The sequence below is a fragment of the Pocillopora damicornis genome, chromosome 6 (assembly GCF_964200805.1).
Source record: "Pocillopora damicornis chromosome 6, jaPocDami1.2, whole genome shotgun sequence".
Lineage (NCBI taxonomy): Eukaryota > Metazoa > Cnidaria > Anthozoa > Scleractinia > Pocilloporidae > Pocillopora > Pocillopora damicornis.
The window spans coordinates 16,517,071-16,533,261 of NC_142675.1; the positions used below are offsets into that span (position 1 = coordinate 16,517,071).

The window sequence follows — 16,191 nt, forward strand, 5'->3', positions numbered from 1 at the left end:
AATAGTCCAGTCTATGTTTTACCCTATGCCCAGAGGAACAGTACGCACAGAAGTCCAGAGGAACAGAAGGCACAGAGGACCAGAGGAACAGTCGGTACAGGGGACCAGTGGAACAGTGAGTACAGAGGAACAGTAGGCACAAAGGACCAATGGAACAGTAGGTACAAGGGACCAGTGGAAAAATGGGTTCTGGGGACCAGGGGATTAGAGGAACAGTAGGCACAGAGGACCAGTTAAACAGTGGAAACAGTAGACCAGAGGAACAGTGGACCAGAGGACCAGAGGACCAGAGGACCAGAGGACCAGAGGACCAGAGGAACAGTGGGCACAGTGGGCACAGAGGACCAGAGAAACAGTATGCACAGAGGAGCAGCAGAACAGTTGGCACAAAGGACCAGAGGAACAGTGGACACAGAGGACCAATGAAACAGTGGGTACAGAGGATTAGAGGAACAGTAAGCACAGAGGACCAGTGGATAAATGGGTACAGGGGACCAGAGGAACAGAGAGTACAGAAAACCAGTGGAACAGTGGCTACAGAGGACCAGAGAAAGAGCAGGTACAAACGACTAGAGGAACAGTGGGTACGGACGACCAGAGTAACAGTGGGCACAGAGGACCAGAATAACAGTGGAACAGTGGGTACAGAGGAACTGAGGAACTGAGGAACAATGGGCATAGAAGACGAGAGGAACAGTCCGTACTGAGAACCAGAGGAACAGTGAGTACAGAGAACCATTGGAACAGTGGACACAGAGGACCAGGAAAACATTGGGTACAGAGGACCAGAAGAACAGTTGGTACAGAGGACCAGAGGAACAGTGGGTAGAGAGGACGAGAAGAACAGTGGGCACAGGGGACCAGAACAGTAGGTGCAGAGGACCAGAGAAACAGTAGGCACAGAGGATCAGTGGAACAGTTGGTACAGGGACCCATAGGGACAATGGGCACAAAGGACCAGTGGAAAAATGGGTTCAGGGGACCAGAGGACCAGGGGACCAGAGGATAGAAAGGACCAGAGGAACAGTGTAAACAGAGCACCGGCGGAACATTGGGGTAACCATAGGAACAGTGACTATAGAGGACCAGTGGAACAACGGGTACAGAGGACCAGAGAACAGAGGGTACAGAGGACCAGAGAACAGAGGGTACAGAGGACCAGAGAACAGAGGGTACAGAGGACCAGAGGAGCAGTGGGTACAGAGGACCAGTGGAGCAGTGGATACAGAGGACCAGTGGAACAGTGGGTACAGAGGACCAGGGGAACAGTGGGCTCAGAAGAACTGTAGGTACAGAAAACTAGAGGAACAGTGGGCACAGAGGACCGGAGGAACAGTGGGTACAGGGGACCAGTGGAACAGCAGGTACAGAGGACCAAGGGAACAGTGGGTACAGAAAACTAGAGGAACAATGGGCACAAAGGACCACTGAAACAGTGAGTACAAAGAACTAGAGGAACAGTGGGTATAGAGCACCAGAGGAACAGTGGGTAAAAAGGATAAGAAGAACAGAAGACCAGAGGAACTCTGAGTACAGAGGACCAGAACAACGGAGGACCAGAGGACCAGAGGAACAGTGAGCACAGAGGACCAGTGGAACAGAGGGTACAATCAAACCGATAAAAAGGCTTGCTTAACGCGTTTACGGTTAATGATCCCGATATTGTAAGTAAATGTCCTGCAGTGACAGGCCAAGGTGACATGGGTGTGCCGTGAAACAAAAGCCTTTTGCCTTTTTATTGAAGTCTACCTTGATATCCAGATTGGAGGCAAATAACCAGAGCAAAATTTTTAGTGATTGATGATGCTCCAAGTTAACTGTTATTAGGAAAAACATGGGTATGCCGTGAAACAAAAGCCTTTTGCTTTTTTATTGATATGTAAAAAGTTTTCATTTGACTATCTGCTGACAAGTCTTTGTGTTATATTTCAACCCAGAACACAGAAACCTGTGAAGAGCGTTTCCAAGAAACCTACGAGGAGTATTCATCGAATCGAAGAAGCCGAACCAGCAATCACTGATGATGAAGTTTACTACATGTAGTCAGTCATCGACAGCAGCCGTTCTAAATACACGATTGAATCTTCGCTAAGAAGTGGACAGACAAGTAATTGGATTGAGGTAACCATGCAGATTGATAGTGGATCAGAGGCAAATTGTTTGAGAATGCCGGAAGATTTTGTAAGGATTCAAAACCGATCAGACTTGAAGAAAACTCGTGCCATTTTGAAAGCGTATAATGGAGAGCGTGTGTTTCCCAAAGGTGAAGTCTACCTTGACATCCAGATTGGAGGAAAAATAACCAGAGCAAAATTTGTAGTGATTGATGATGATCTAAGTTAACTGTTATCAGGAAATACATGTGAGGAGTTGGAACTCCTTTCTATTAAGAGAGAATTACTCGTCAACTCAGTTTCTGACGTGAAAGGGTTGACCAAGGATGCTATTTTACAAGAACACAACTGTAGTGTGACCTTCAAGAATGTTCTAGAAGTAGCTGTGTCATGCTGAGTCATCCCTGAATCAATACATAAATAGAATCTATTGCAATTTTACGGAACGTTCTAGATCCCCAACCGTACCTATAAAAGCCGAGCTTGTAACTAGATGTAGCAAGTACTTTAGTTACTAGTATAGCCCGTCCGATATTCAATAAAGGTGTATGCTGCAGAATACAAGACGTCCGCACCTCATTGCGCTAGTTAATTGGTACCTTAGTACTCGGTACCGACAATTCATCACGGCTTCTTCTTCATTTGTTTAGTGCGCTAGTACGTAAGTACCTTAGTACTTGGTACGGACGACTCATAACGGCTTGTTCTTCCTTTGTTTAGTACGCTAGTACGTTAGTAACGTAGTACTCGGAACAGACAACTTAAACAAATGAAGAACAAGTCGTGATGAGTTGTCAGTACCGAGTACTAAGGTACTAACGAACTAGTGCACTAAACAAATGAAGAACAAGCTGCGATGAGTCGTCATTACCAAGTACTACGTACTAACGTACTAGCGCATTAAACAAATGGAGAACAAGTGGTGATGAGTTGTCAGTACCGAGTACTAAGGTACCAACGTACTAGCGCAATAACCAAATGAAGAACAAGCTGTAATGAGTCGTCCTTACCGAGAACTACAGTACTAACGTACTAGCGCACTAAACAAATGAAGAACAAGCCGTGATGCGTTTTCAGTACCGAGTACTAAGGTACTAGTGCACTAAACAAATGAAGAACAAGCTGTGTCGAGTCGTCCGTACCGAGTACTACAGTACTAACGTACTAGCGCACTAAACAAATGAAGAACAAGCCGTGATGAGTTGTCCGTACCGAGTACTACAGTACTAACGTACTAATGCACTAAATTAACGAAGAACAAGCCGTGATGAGTCGTCCGTACCTGGTACTAAGGTATTAATGTACTAAAAAAATGAAGGTGCCGTGGTGTGCGCCTGTACTAACCAGATGAGCAACCTGTGGTGGGCGTTCATAACGACTACTTTATTATTAATGTACTGGCGCCTGTAACAAACGAACAACAAGCCAATGTGAGTTCCCGTTCTGAAAGCGTAAAACATATGCCACTGATTGACGCAGAACTCACTGCAAACACACAGGGCACTCAAAGTTTACCCACTATCTTTCCTGAGTTTCCTTTTAAGAGGACACGCGCTCCGCTTTTACTGTTGTCCATTTTTCATTCATTTTCTTTTTGGACTGAGATGGGGTTGAGGTTTATAGAATGGAAAAAACAAACAAACAAAAATGCTAACATCTAGCCATCTTGACTAACGCTGAACAAAACTTGGAAAATCAGTAATTTACTCTAACACAAGAGAAAAAGATCAGTGCAACGCATTGTCAAATAAATGCTCACAATCTAGATGTTTTCTTTGTTTCAACTATTGTTACAAAATGCCAAATCTTTTTTCTCGTTTTACAATACCATGTTGCTTAAAAGAACAGGTAATGAAAAATGTCAGCTGGCTAAAAGCACCTTTAATTTTTATTGTGGAAATAAGGTGGGCGATTGCAAGCAGGAAAGATGGGCACTAAGGTAGTCAATCAAACTGGCTTCACCTTGCTAGTCATTTGATAAATAAACATAATGTCTCTATTATCTTTGTATGAGTTCTTTTTCTAAAACTGGAAATGATACTTTTGTCCGATATCACACATTGAAGGTAGCAATTTCAAACTTATGTATTTCTTTAGGCTACTTTTCATCAGAAATCCCAAGTTAGGGTGACTGGGAAAACACTTTCCTTTTTCAGTGTCTCTCAAACTCTGGAATGAATTTGTGTGGCGTTAAAAACCTTCCTGGGGAGGAAAGAAGGGTGGAAGGGAGGAAGGAAGAAGTCCTTGTCAAGGGAGGGATGTCTTCTTTAGACTGATATCACATACAGAAGTAACTATTTGGACCAATCAATTTTATTAAACTCTTCCACGATATCGTTAATTTTCTCTTACCACAATACTTTGAAGGTTCCGTTGCAAGCGCTTAGTGAAGCAAAGAGAGAATATGAAAGCAAAGACCTACAAGATTGGGAAAAATATCGTGGGATTCAGTTCCAATTTACATCCCACTTTCCCATTCGTTCCATTCTTCCACTGAGAGTGACGCTTGCAAACCCAGATTACCGACTGCGATAAACTATGTGTGAGTGGTAAAACCTCGCGCCCCGCATAGTGTGCAAGATCTTTTTGTTACTCAGCGACAAGGGCCTGAGATGTTGGGCTCAGAATTAAGATACTGGACATAATCATTGCTTTATGTTTTTACAGAGACTTGCTTTTTGTGAATGATTTGCTCTCTGAATAATCCCAATCAACATAAAGTTTTCTCAGGGATGGAGAATGTGCACACGCCTTAATCCTGTTTTTCTTTCCCTCGCTTTCAGATGAAGCAGGGTGGCGGTATGACAGGGACATTGGTGATCCTAAGGTGTGATCTTATTACGGACATATTTAAACCTTCATTGTAAATTACCTTTTCTCGTTCGCCACTTCTAAATACCACTTCTAAATATCATTTTGGTATTGATTTTTTCGAAATTCCTGTTCCCAGCCCTGTGTAGGGTGCATATCACTCTGGAATCTAATAGGTAAATGTGGGCTACATCGAGGCTAAAGTTCTCTTTAGTTCAGGTGGATAACATCCAACCACTTTTACAGAGGTTCTTTAGTTTGACTCCTTATCCTGATATTTTTTTGCCCCAGTTACAGTTGAAGGTATTATTTTCTCTTTAGACAATGTATATCACTAACTTAGCAATCTAGCCAATACGCCACTTCCCCGCGTCCTTAACATTAAATCGTAAAACCGACGCTCTTCACTTTTCTGTGGAAATCTTTCCCTCAGTCCCTTACGATTACAAGTTGCTCGCAAATATATCACAACAATTGATCAACCTAATCTCTTTGCTGAAGGAAACTTCGATCGCGTGTCGAAACTAATAACTACCTAGTTGCCCCAGAAACCTTCTACCATCCTCTGAATCAATCCGATGCAAATCTTGACCAATCGAGACTTTACAACTCGTGTCTTCTTGTGCTTCAAGGAATGCACTGTTTTTTTTCTCTGAGCTTTGATATGCGCTTTGCGATGTTTAGCTGTACTGTGATTGGCTATTGAGTTGTGTTTACTCAGATATAGAATTTTAAAAACGCTCTAATCGCAAGCAGAGGAAGCGACAGACTATGGCTGCAGGAAGGTTCGCTCGTTAGGGAGATTCGCTTACTAATATCTTACTGGCATTCAAGAGCATCCCAGGTGGTTCTTTGGTTATGGATTATAAATTTTGCTCCCCAAACGCGAGTATCACATGCATCTTACGAGACTCCCTTGTAGCACAACGAAGCGTTTCATTTCTTATTATTGAAGACGAAGATGCATATTTCTATATTTTGCAATATTCATTTATTCCAATATTTTCTACATTACGTATAGCCTCCCAGAATCTCTCTTCGCCCCGTCGTCCGAGAGGAAGAGAAAGAAAGACGGAGAGATAAGGGGTCTTAGTATAGATCAATGTGTTTAGAGTCCTATTCCTCGTTTAATTAATGAAAATTAGAATAATGAAATCTGTTTAAAACACCTCATTCTACGAAACTTATTTAAAATTGAAATACTTAATCTAAAAAAGATCACAGAAAACTAAAGCTATTCACTCGAAAAATCTAAAAAATAGATTTACAATACTTCATTTTCTCTGCTTTTGGTCCCCTCTCCTCCTTCTGAAGGCAAAGAAGAAAATCGAACTCGATACAACACCATTCCTTTTAACAACTGTACGCCGAAACTGGCTAGGTCCCCCCATTTCAGTTTAAAATACCATTCTGTTGATCAAACTGTTTAGCGTTGACGTAAAAGCGAGCGGGTCAGTATAAACAAAGTAGCCTACACATAGTCGTGAAAGCAATTACTACTTTGCCAAACCTCGCAATGGTCAAGGGAACTAACAATTACCTTATATCCTACAATAATAACTCATTACTTAGCGAAAAGGTTATGACAGGCGACGTAATAATAGCCAAATTGATTTCAGCTAATTAAGGACACACGGATCCTTTATTAAGGAGCTAGAGCTAGTCGATTTTTCCTTTCTAATATCCACTGTGTGTCGAGTTTAATTCAGGGATCAATCTTCAGACGGATTGAAATAGAGGAAAATTGCTAATCTGAATGACGGGTAATGAGTGCTAGTCACAACTTGGCGGATGCAAAGAGTTTCTCCTTGGTACCTTCTAATAAGAATGACCTCTATAGCATACATTTTACCAAGTAGTCATAGCCGAGGATGGGTAATTCCATTTAAATAACCTTAACATATGCAAGCCTACGAGTGTTCAAAAAAGCTCTCTGTAAACAGTTAAAGTGTAATTAAATTTGTATAGAATAGTTGCCTTTAAAAAAATGTTATTTTTAAATTAATTTTTGTAACAACTGAATTCAACTGTAAAAGTAAGAGCAAAATATGACTGCAATTCTCTGAATTTCTTACTTTTCGTATTTTCGAGTAATTTTCACAAGTAACTCTTTACATTCTGTCGCTGTTGGTCTCTGGTCTGGATCAGGATTGCAGCAAGATATCATAAGATTGGTCCACTCTGCTGGAGGAGCGAAGCTGCCGTCTCCTACGGGGCCTCTAGATAGATAACTTTTGACCTCTGTCGGCGGAGGGATTTCTTCATTGTTCTCAATAAGGTCGGCAAATATTTCTTTACCGTACCACATTTCCCACATCATGATGCCAAAGCTGTACATGTCCACTTTTGAGCCGTACGGGATGCGTTTTCTTACTTCCGGCGCCATGTAAAACAGGTCCCGCATTGGGTACCCGTGATCGAGCTTTCAGACTTCGCCCAACCAAAGTCTGCAATTTTGATGACTTTGTCTTTTGAGATCTGCAAACGAGGAAAGACAGCATCTCAAATTTGCAAGAAGAAACATCTAATTTGCAAATACAGTCGAACTTACCGTAAGCGCACACCCGTACACTCTCGCAGTCGAGAGATTCTATTTATGGTGATTTGACTTAAAAACTTTTGGTATTTTGAAAAAGTGGTCGCCAACGAGAAGTGGTCGCTTACGAGAAATGGTCACAAAGGGAGGTTCGACCGCATACCTCCTCGTGGTTTATTCAAGTTGCTAATACCTGAGTTCACAGAAAGATTTCAGATGTTAATCGAAACAGGAAATATTATTGTTACAACGTGTATTAATATATTTAAACTTGTGTTTTAAGAAAAGGGTATAACGTTTACTTCCGTCGGAACTGTAACAAACGTAAGGTGCGAAAAAGGCCCCCAAGTTTCCACCTTTGAGTGTCTGCTCGTTTAATTTGCTATTCATATCTCCTAGGGTTTATTTCCTTCTTTTCCGTCCGCAGACCCATTTTTCCTGTGTATCCCACTAGGATCGTCAAGTCGTGTAGAGGTGTTCAATTCATTTACTCATTAACTCATCATTGATTTTAAATGGAGCTTGAAACTAAAAGAGAGCTCCAAAGAAAACGCAGAAAAACCACAGAGGTAACAAAAAAAAACATGGAAATCTAAGGAAAAGCTAACACAGATCGAGTTTAGGAAACTGGAAAAACGTCAGCGCGAGCTTTTAGACAGGTGTAATTATTATTTAAATCAGCTCATATAAATACAATCATCATTTTCAAAAGCGTAAAACAACGACAGCTTTTTCAAGGTCGAGAGAATAAATATATTATTGCTAATGCATTAACAAACCAGCATGTTGGACAGCTTAAGAGCCATTTTCCGAGAAAATCGAAAATCGCAAGACACTCGTAAAAAAATTCAATTTTTTTTTCTTTTGCCAAAACATCCCTTTTAGTGACCTAATTCAAGAAAAAATAGTTTTGGGTTCAAGCGATTCATTGTACGGGAGAAATAACAAATAGTTTGAAAAATTGTTTTATTGCTGTCTTTTCGCGCTTAAAAACAACAGAATTCAACCGCAACTTCGAGAAAACGGCGAACGCATAAGAAACAATCCCTAACATCGAAACTTCAGCCGAGTATTATTTCGTTCTTAATCTTTAAAATCCTAAAAGAAAATTTGAAGAAAGAAATTTTTAACGTTTACAATCGACAAGTTTAAAAAGGTCGTATTTGTGTCTCTTGAAATGTTAGAAAATGAAAGCGAACTTTAACCGTTGTAAAAGCCCTCTGGTATATGCCGCTTCCTAGTAAAACCCATATAGAATAAAGCCTTGGCTATTGAAGTAAATTACAGGAACGTTTTAGCTCTGGAAATTAAATACAGCCCTGACACTGGAGTAAGCAATTTGAGAATTTAAGTTAATAAACTTTATGCAAATTAGACGGCCCGCTGAATGAATTCATACTAAATGCAAAGTTTAGTGTAAAAGGACTACTTACTGTTGCTTGTAATATGTTTATACAGCGAAAATGTAATTTCTAGCTTTCAGCTGTGTTGGTAAAAGCCGTAAATAACTTTTTATATGACGACTGAAAAACGTTTGTTTAGCTACTTTGCTACCAGCGAAATCATTGAGATCGCAACTTCGAACTGAAGCTGTCATCGCTTGACGAAACTCCGTTACCACAATTTTAAAATAGTTTTCTTCAGGGGGAAAGAGCAGAATTAAAATGCATTCGAGACCGTTGACTTCGATTTTGAGTTCGTTTAGTTAAGATTTCAAGCCACCACAAGGTCTTATGACCTCTACTGACCCGGAAATCGGTTACATGCCAAGGTCACGTTAGCAAACTGTCACGAAATACTCAATAGCTTCTGTTTTCGGCCTTTGTTTTGGTAAAAAAAATATATAAACTTTTCACAGAACAGACCTTCTTGTTTTATTTGATTTATATATTTGTATTGGTCTGGACACATGCATATGCTGACCGGCTGTGAAAGACATTCATCACAGTTTTTGATTCAGAGTGGTATGATATTTCCCAAAATATTTTAAACACAAATGTTTCCTCAATAAGTTCGTTTTTCCCGAATTTCCCACCTTGCAATAATCCCTACAGCAAAAAAAGAAAAAAAAAGCATAAAAGTCAACTTTATAGCTTGCTTTAGTTTTGTTTTGGATTTTTTTTATGATTTTTCCTCCGAAACCAGGAAACCCTAGCCAGGTAACTAGAAATTCTCAGTTTCATTTAGAGCTTGTCCACAACACAACTTCAAACTTGCGTGTGCTTATCGCATCCTTAAAACCTTCCAGACCTCTTCAAAATTGTTGAAAAGCCTATTGAGGCTAATAATAATCTTTGAGTTAACTATGACCAATTCACGCCGCGAGCGCGAGAAAAAGAGAACTACTCCGCAGGGCTGAATACGCGATGTGGAGTGTTATAAAATTCCACATTCTCGCGCGTTACGCTTTCTCTAGAGACCTCTAGAAGTGTTGTTTAGCGAAGATAAACAAAGTTATCTTTGGTTAACTCAAAGAACTTGCAGAAATACCTCCAGCCTGCATACAAGGCGCTTTATGAGCCAAGCGAGGCGAAAGTGGCATTTTGCACGAAGCGCGAGAAGCGACGAGGGGAGGAGAAAAATGAAGCTTTATTTTTCTCCATCCCTCGTCTCGCGCTTCGCACTCGTTTCGTGCTTCGAGCAAATGCCGCGTTCGCCTCGCTTGGCTCATAAAGCGGCTGTTATGCAGGCTAAAATACCTCTTCACATTTATAAGATAAGGTGTCGTTGATTTGTCAGAGCGGGAAGAGACATTTATAACGTGCAAATAGTCACGAGCTGAAAGGTAACTGACTGATTTGTAACAAGGACTCACCCTGACAAACAAGAAATGATCTCACTTTCCGAAAAGGAACGCTCTTTTAAACATAAACAAACTTCAAAAATAAGTAAAGGAAGCAAAACAATGAACAAAATAGATTTTTTCTTGACTTAGTTATTCCGGCGAGAACAAATGGTGAATGATTCACTCCTGGAAGCAAGCCTCTGAGGAGAAGTGAGAACACCGTTTAGGCAAAACTCTACAATTTGTGTACTTTACTAGCCTGTTCACAGACTGTCTTCATTTTTAGATATCGTCGAGTGCACGTATAAAAAAAAAAGCGCGTTCCGCCCTCTCTCATGAGCAATCGCTTATCTTTTGCGCGCACCAAATTCCCAAAACAGAAAAACGTCTGTGAGCAGGGTAGTACTTTCTGTTTCTACATATTTTTCCCACGGAGCTGGCAAGTGCAATTAAGGACGGCTTTTTTCAGCAGGTCAACGTAGAGCGCTTTGCGGCGAACAGGCTTGGGAGGTACTTCTAATTCTAGTTGCTGACAAATGTTTTGAAGCATTCCAAGTTTAAGTCGCTCCAGAGATCCTCCCTTGGCCATGGCACAGATATCGTACTGATCGTAAGTAATGGGGTACTGTAGCGTGATGGATAGGATTGTTTCTCTTGCCATGGTAAAGTTTTCCTCTTCTACTACAGCTTGGATTTCAGCATCGTCGGATGTTTGCCGTCAGACCTTCGCTGCAAGACGTGAGAAATATGAAGTGCACTGCTTCGGGGTAAGAAACTCGGATACTTTGAACAAACGAACACCATCAGGTCCTTGTGCACGTCTCATTTCACGTGATACGATATCACCGTCCAGTTTTCTGCCGCTGGTTTGACCAATTGTAAACTTCGTATTTAGATAATCCCTCTGGTTTTGGTTAAAGCGATATGCTTTTTTGCTCGGCTTTAGCGCCCATCCTTCTTTTACCTCTACTTCACCGAATGTAGCCTCTCTTGTATCCCTAAAAGACGCAAACGAAATAACTTGACTGGTCGTGCCCTCCTCCAACCTGGACTTGTAGTCTAGTTTGGCAAGGTCTAACAAAGACCGTTTCTCTAAAGACTTGGTGCATTTCTCTAAAGATAGTGTTTTTCGAGAGAAGACAGCCTTTGAAAGACCTTAACACACCCATCCTGAGGGCAGGTAAACACGGATGACGATTCATTTGTATTGTCAGTGGGATCATGAACCTGCTCCACTTCCGTCTCTTGCTTCTTCCTTGACTGAGTCGGTTTTGGGCTAAGGGGTTTAAAGTCTCCAGAAGAAAACTCAGATGAAAGCCAACCAATGCCATGCTCTGAAGTAGATAACACATAAAGAAACAAGATTTACATAAACAGCACTGTTCCCCTACTTCAATACTTCACTCTGCACAGCCTGTGAAGAGTGCCCCTTTGGTCCACTTTGCTGCGCGAACAGATGAAACGTTTGCTTTTTACATCTTATGATCGGACATGTTCTTCAGAACCGCCATATTCTGCAATGTTCGTTTTAAAAATTTTGTAGAACAAATCAAGGACTATAAATTTATAAAGGGTCTAAGGGGCTTAAGTCTTTTACAGAGCAAAACCCCACGGGGTGGCAGACACCCGCTCCTCCTGCGTACCAGGATGGGAAATGGATGCCTTTCATGCGTCTGAAGGCTATAACAAACAATAAACGTACACCTTTTTACTCAAACTATAAAAAAATATATATTTGCGCGATGAAATAATTTTAAAAAAGGAAGAATTGTGAATTTTCATTAGACTAACCTTCTGATGTTGTTTCCAATGGGATCTCTTTTCCCTTTCCCATACCATAAGCGCACCAAGCTACGAGAATCTCGTCTTTAAACTCGAAATTGTTTAATTTGTTGATACCAATAATCTTTCAGTTGTCATCTACTACTGCTTCCTCTTCAACTCTTTGCATGACAGCAACTCGAACTCCTTCTATCCCCCCATGCGAAAGAAGAGCACTCTTCAGTTGCTCGGCATTGGTCACGTCATTTTCTTCGTTTATGAAAGTCCTGAAGTGATTCTTGCAGATTGCAGCGAGCCTGTCTGCGGCACCTTTTCCACCCTGTGGGTCAGAAAAGTCAATGCGCTTGATTTCGATGCCGGTGGAGGAGGATATCACTGGGCATGAGAGTACGGTGGACGAAGAATGATAACATCCTGCGTTATCTTGGCGAAAGAACGCCTTGTTAATCTCACTGTGCTCCAGCTTGATGGTATTCAGGACATCCTGCATGATTTTAACCACTGCTGCACTGCCTTGATTGCACGACTGGACTATGTGCAGAAAGCCCTGCCACTGGAGTACCCCGCTCACACGACGGTAGACGACAGAAACGTGCCAGGAGATACCTCGCTTACCAAACCAGTCGGTTTGGGACTCTCTGTATTTTTGTGGCAGGAACTTCATGGTCCAGTCGTTAATTATCAAGACAGTGTTGTCGTCAAGTTTCTCCAGTGCATCTATTCTCGCTTGGTCTTGGTTAGCTGATCTAAGGATGTGGCATTTCCAGAACATTATGGCCAGCTGGGCTGTCTGGAATATAAATAGCGCTTCGTCTTTCGCGTCCTGAGTCGGAAAGGTCGTCTCGCCAAGGACCCGTTCAATCTTTGCCAGAGTTTCCTGAAGACTTTGACAACGGTCACAAAGATCAGTGTGTTGGTGACTGCATTGTTGCTGGTAATCTGCATCACTACTGTCGCTAAGAGCAAACAACATACAATGGTCTGCTACGTTAGAGGGGCTTGTGACATGAACCTGTTGATAAAACAAAACTGAGATTACTGTTTGTCTGTGCTTATACTTCAATATAATAGTTAATCAAATGATTTTTTAATCTAACATATATTATTAACGTAAGGGGGCGAATAACTTTTAACCTTAACCTTAGAAAAAAAACTATCCTCGTGCGCGCATAGTTAATCTCGAGAATTTATGTAAGCTAGTTACACGTGCACCATTTAGTGAAGAAAAAGAGTACAAAATGTATATTTGTTTTACGGAATGATTTTGTTGACGAGGTAAAATAAGTACTTACTTTAAGTTTTATTCAAGCTGTCTTTCTGGAGTCAGAATTCACATTACCTTATAGTCCCCCTTCAAATACTGCTTGCTTGTCATAAGAGCTTGCACAACTGTAGTCTCCCACTCCTTACCGGAACCTAATTCCCCTATTTGGCGTACGAGGGCCACGAGATCATCAAATGCGCGAGTACCTTCAGCTGCAAAATAATCTAAGCCCTGCAGTGATTTTCTTACAGAGGCACTGCACTCAAAGAGTACCTGTCTCATAGTAGTTTCGCTGAATGGTTTGAAGTTGATCTCCAAACAGTACTGAGTGTACTGTTGTATCACTCGCTCGGGTATCATCATACGGATTACGTTAGGCACTCGAATAACCTCACCAGACGAAAGCTTGAGATGTTTTTGCCCAAATGGAAGGTCCTGAACAAGATGCGGGCTCGTGATGAAACCAAGAAAGTGGTCAAGCTGCCTCAAGTCTACTCGTATTCGTGTGGTAGGCTGTTGTGGAACTTGAGCGCCTCGGCCAAACTGTGATCGATGAAGATTAGCCATGGAGTATCGGTATCTTGTCAACCCCGGGATATAACGGGAAATGTCGTTGAAAGTTCCAACCCCTGCCATAATCGAAAGCACTTGTCTACGGGTATCCCAGCTGGTTGCATTCTGGTACGCTTCTCCTAGGGCCTTGTTCATAGCCGTAGAAGAGGCTAAACGTCGCCAGAGTTCACCAGCATTATCAGGGGTGACGCTCTTTAGCACAGTTACTACTATTTCTGTGGCTCTCCTTGTTTGACGTTGTCTTGTTCGCTCAGAGGAATCACTCCAAGAAAGCCATGGCTTTCCGAGCGGTTCAAGTTTGCATGCTGCCAGGAACTCACTCAGCTTTTCGCACGGCTCATGTAAGATCAAAGGTGTGGGCTCGTCACTTTGAGTGGAAGCTGTGCTTATTGTGTCTGGTGACAGAAAGGTGTCATCAGCGATTGTTAGACGTCCAAGGCTTTCTGCGAACTCTTCAACAGATTGACCGGTATCACCTCTGTCCTGGAGATGAGTTTGAGCTGTTCTGTAACATACAAAAAAGACGTTTAGACATCAATGTTACTTCAATATTTCTGTTTATTTTGTCACTAGGCATTAGTTTTTTTATTATAGTTCGAAACTTAAGTTATACATCATTTTAAAAAAAGAAAATATGAATTTACATGCATACCGCTATCATTATCAATACTCCCGCTCCAGCCAGACCGAAAGGAATTTAAAGAAACGAACGTGACCTATTCTTCTTAAAATCATTTTCAGAGTCATTTTCAAAGTTTACAGTTATTCACAGTTACCCAGCCCTTTCGGAATTTTGGCATTTGTTATGTTGGAATAACTGTCTGTATCCAAGGTTACCGTTTACTTACTTACATTTGCTTCTGAAGTCTCTAGTTCTACGCATGGAGTAACTTCAATCATTGGTGCGGGTGTCACTTTCTGTTGTTGGTTTGTCTCCGCGAAATGTTGCTTGCACATTCTGCAAAGAGCTGTAGCAAAAATAAATGTTAACCTTGTTAAAAGGCCATCGCCGATTTCTTTACTATTCTTCAAAGCCATTTTCTTCTTTGGGGGGAGGGGAACAGGAGAATAAAGGGTATTGTAACGCTTGCGCATATGTTGCTTTACGCCCTCGCTCGTTTAAAATTAAAGCGTATACTTTAGCTACAAATGTGTTACAATAAACTTACGCGATCCAACTTGAATAAGTATTCCTTCAGTGTTTAAAATAAATGCAGATAGAACGCTGTCCAAATGCCGATCGCCTTTGACCGAGGCTGTTTTGTGAGCAGCTATTTCTAGTGGAATGCTTCACTTCACTTTTGAGGATCTCCAGCGCATACCAAATTCCGCTCTGTGGCTAGGGCATATTGTCAATGACAAGTGGGACTCTTCCACTGCAAATACCCCTAAACAAAGGTAAAGGGAAAATTATCCATTGCATACATCACGAACGAGTTGAGAGGCTCGTGTGCTAGGAGATCTCGAGGTCCCCCTTTTCATAAAAAAGTCTTCAAAGTCTGTGTATCAGTGACAGGTGTGTGTGCGTGGGTGGCGGAGCGGGGGGGGGGGGGGTGGGATGATGAATAAAGATCTTTTTTGCTATCGTAAGCGTTAATATTAGGTTTGCAAAATATTAACGCCGCGGATAAAAGCCTGCGATTTTTAAAGAGATGAACTCGTTTGCTTATCATTCTTGTAAGCAGGATACAAAAGAGCGGTACACAAGTACTGGGGACAATAATTTTGTCAAATGGAAGGGGACATTTCGGTTCGACCGACCGAAATAACCTGACCGGTCAAAGTGGACCAGCTTCAAAGGCGTTCCCAAATATTCTGGTAGGACCGAACCGAAATGGTCCATTCCATTTGATTTCTAACCAAAACTTGCGGAATTTTGGGCTGAATGGAAAGCACCCGAAGTTTTTCTTAGAATAACATGACCATCGTGAGGTCTGTGATAAAGAGATGATGGAAATGTACACCACTATTAGCCGCTACGTAAGACGGTAAGACAGTACATAAGATTTACCTGCTCTTGCTAACAGCAGTTTCCTTTCAGTGTCAAGTGCTGTATCTGCTTTTAATCCGTACAGCTCGCAGTGCCTCGAAATGTCCCTTGTACAATTTCTTAAAGCGAGAACTTCAACTTGGCCTGGATAATCGCTGCTTAAACCACAGGGTGTGGCGTCGTGTAATAAACCAGAAAAACTACATGAGTGAAACGTTGCCGAAGCCATGACAAAACAAAGCTCCCCCAACAAACGAGACAAACTCCACTAACGCTGTTTCGGTATTCGTAATACTAGACGGGAATAATTCAATTAAAAATAATATCGTAGAGGCA

At 41.6% G+C, this 16,191-nt stretch overlaps 1 protein-coding gene and 1 pseudogene across 2 annotated transcripts; both read right to left on the minus strand.

The window, feature by feature from the left end:
- Positions 1-6,996: 6,996 nt before the first annotated feature.
- LOC149044217 (putative mitogen-activated protein kinase kinase kinase 7-like) lies at positions 6,997-7,329 on the minus strand. The gene has a single exon (XM_089210850.1). It carries the CDS (start codon positions 7,327-7,329, stop codon positions 6,997-6,999), a length of 333 nt encoding a protein of 110 aa, XP_089066976.1.
- Positions 7,330-10,367: 3,038 nt separating this feature from the next.
- LOC149044218 (uncharacterized) lies at positions 10,368-16,135 on the minus strand (annotated as a pseudogene). Its single transcript, XR_016188025.1, has 7 exons — positions 15,877-16,135; positions 15,035-15,253; positions 14,718-14,833; positions 14,353-14,370; positions 13,368-14,321; positions 12,038-13,040; positions 10,368-11,580 (listed from the first exon to the last, which is right to left on the minus strand). The product of XR_016188025.1 is annotated as an uncharacterized LOC149044218 (transcript).
- Between the last annotated feature and the right edge of the window lie 56 nt (positions 16,136-16,191).

Excerpts from the sequence above, each read along its gene's own strand:
- LOC149044217 (XM_089210850.1), bottom strand. The coding sequence starts at position 7,329 with ATGCGGGACCTGTTTTACATGGCGCCGGAAGTAAGAAAACGCATCCCG.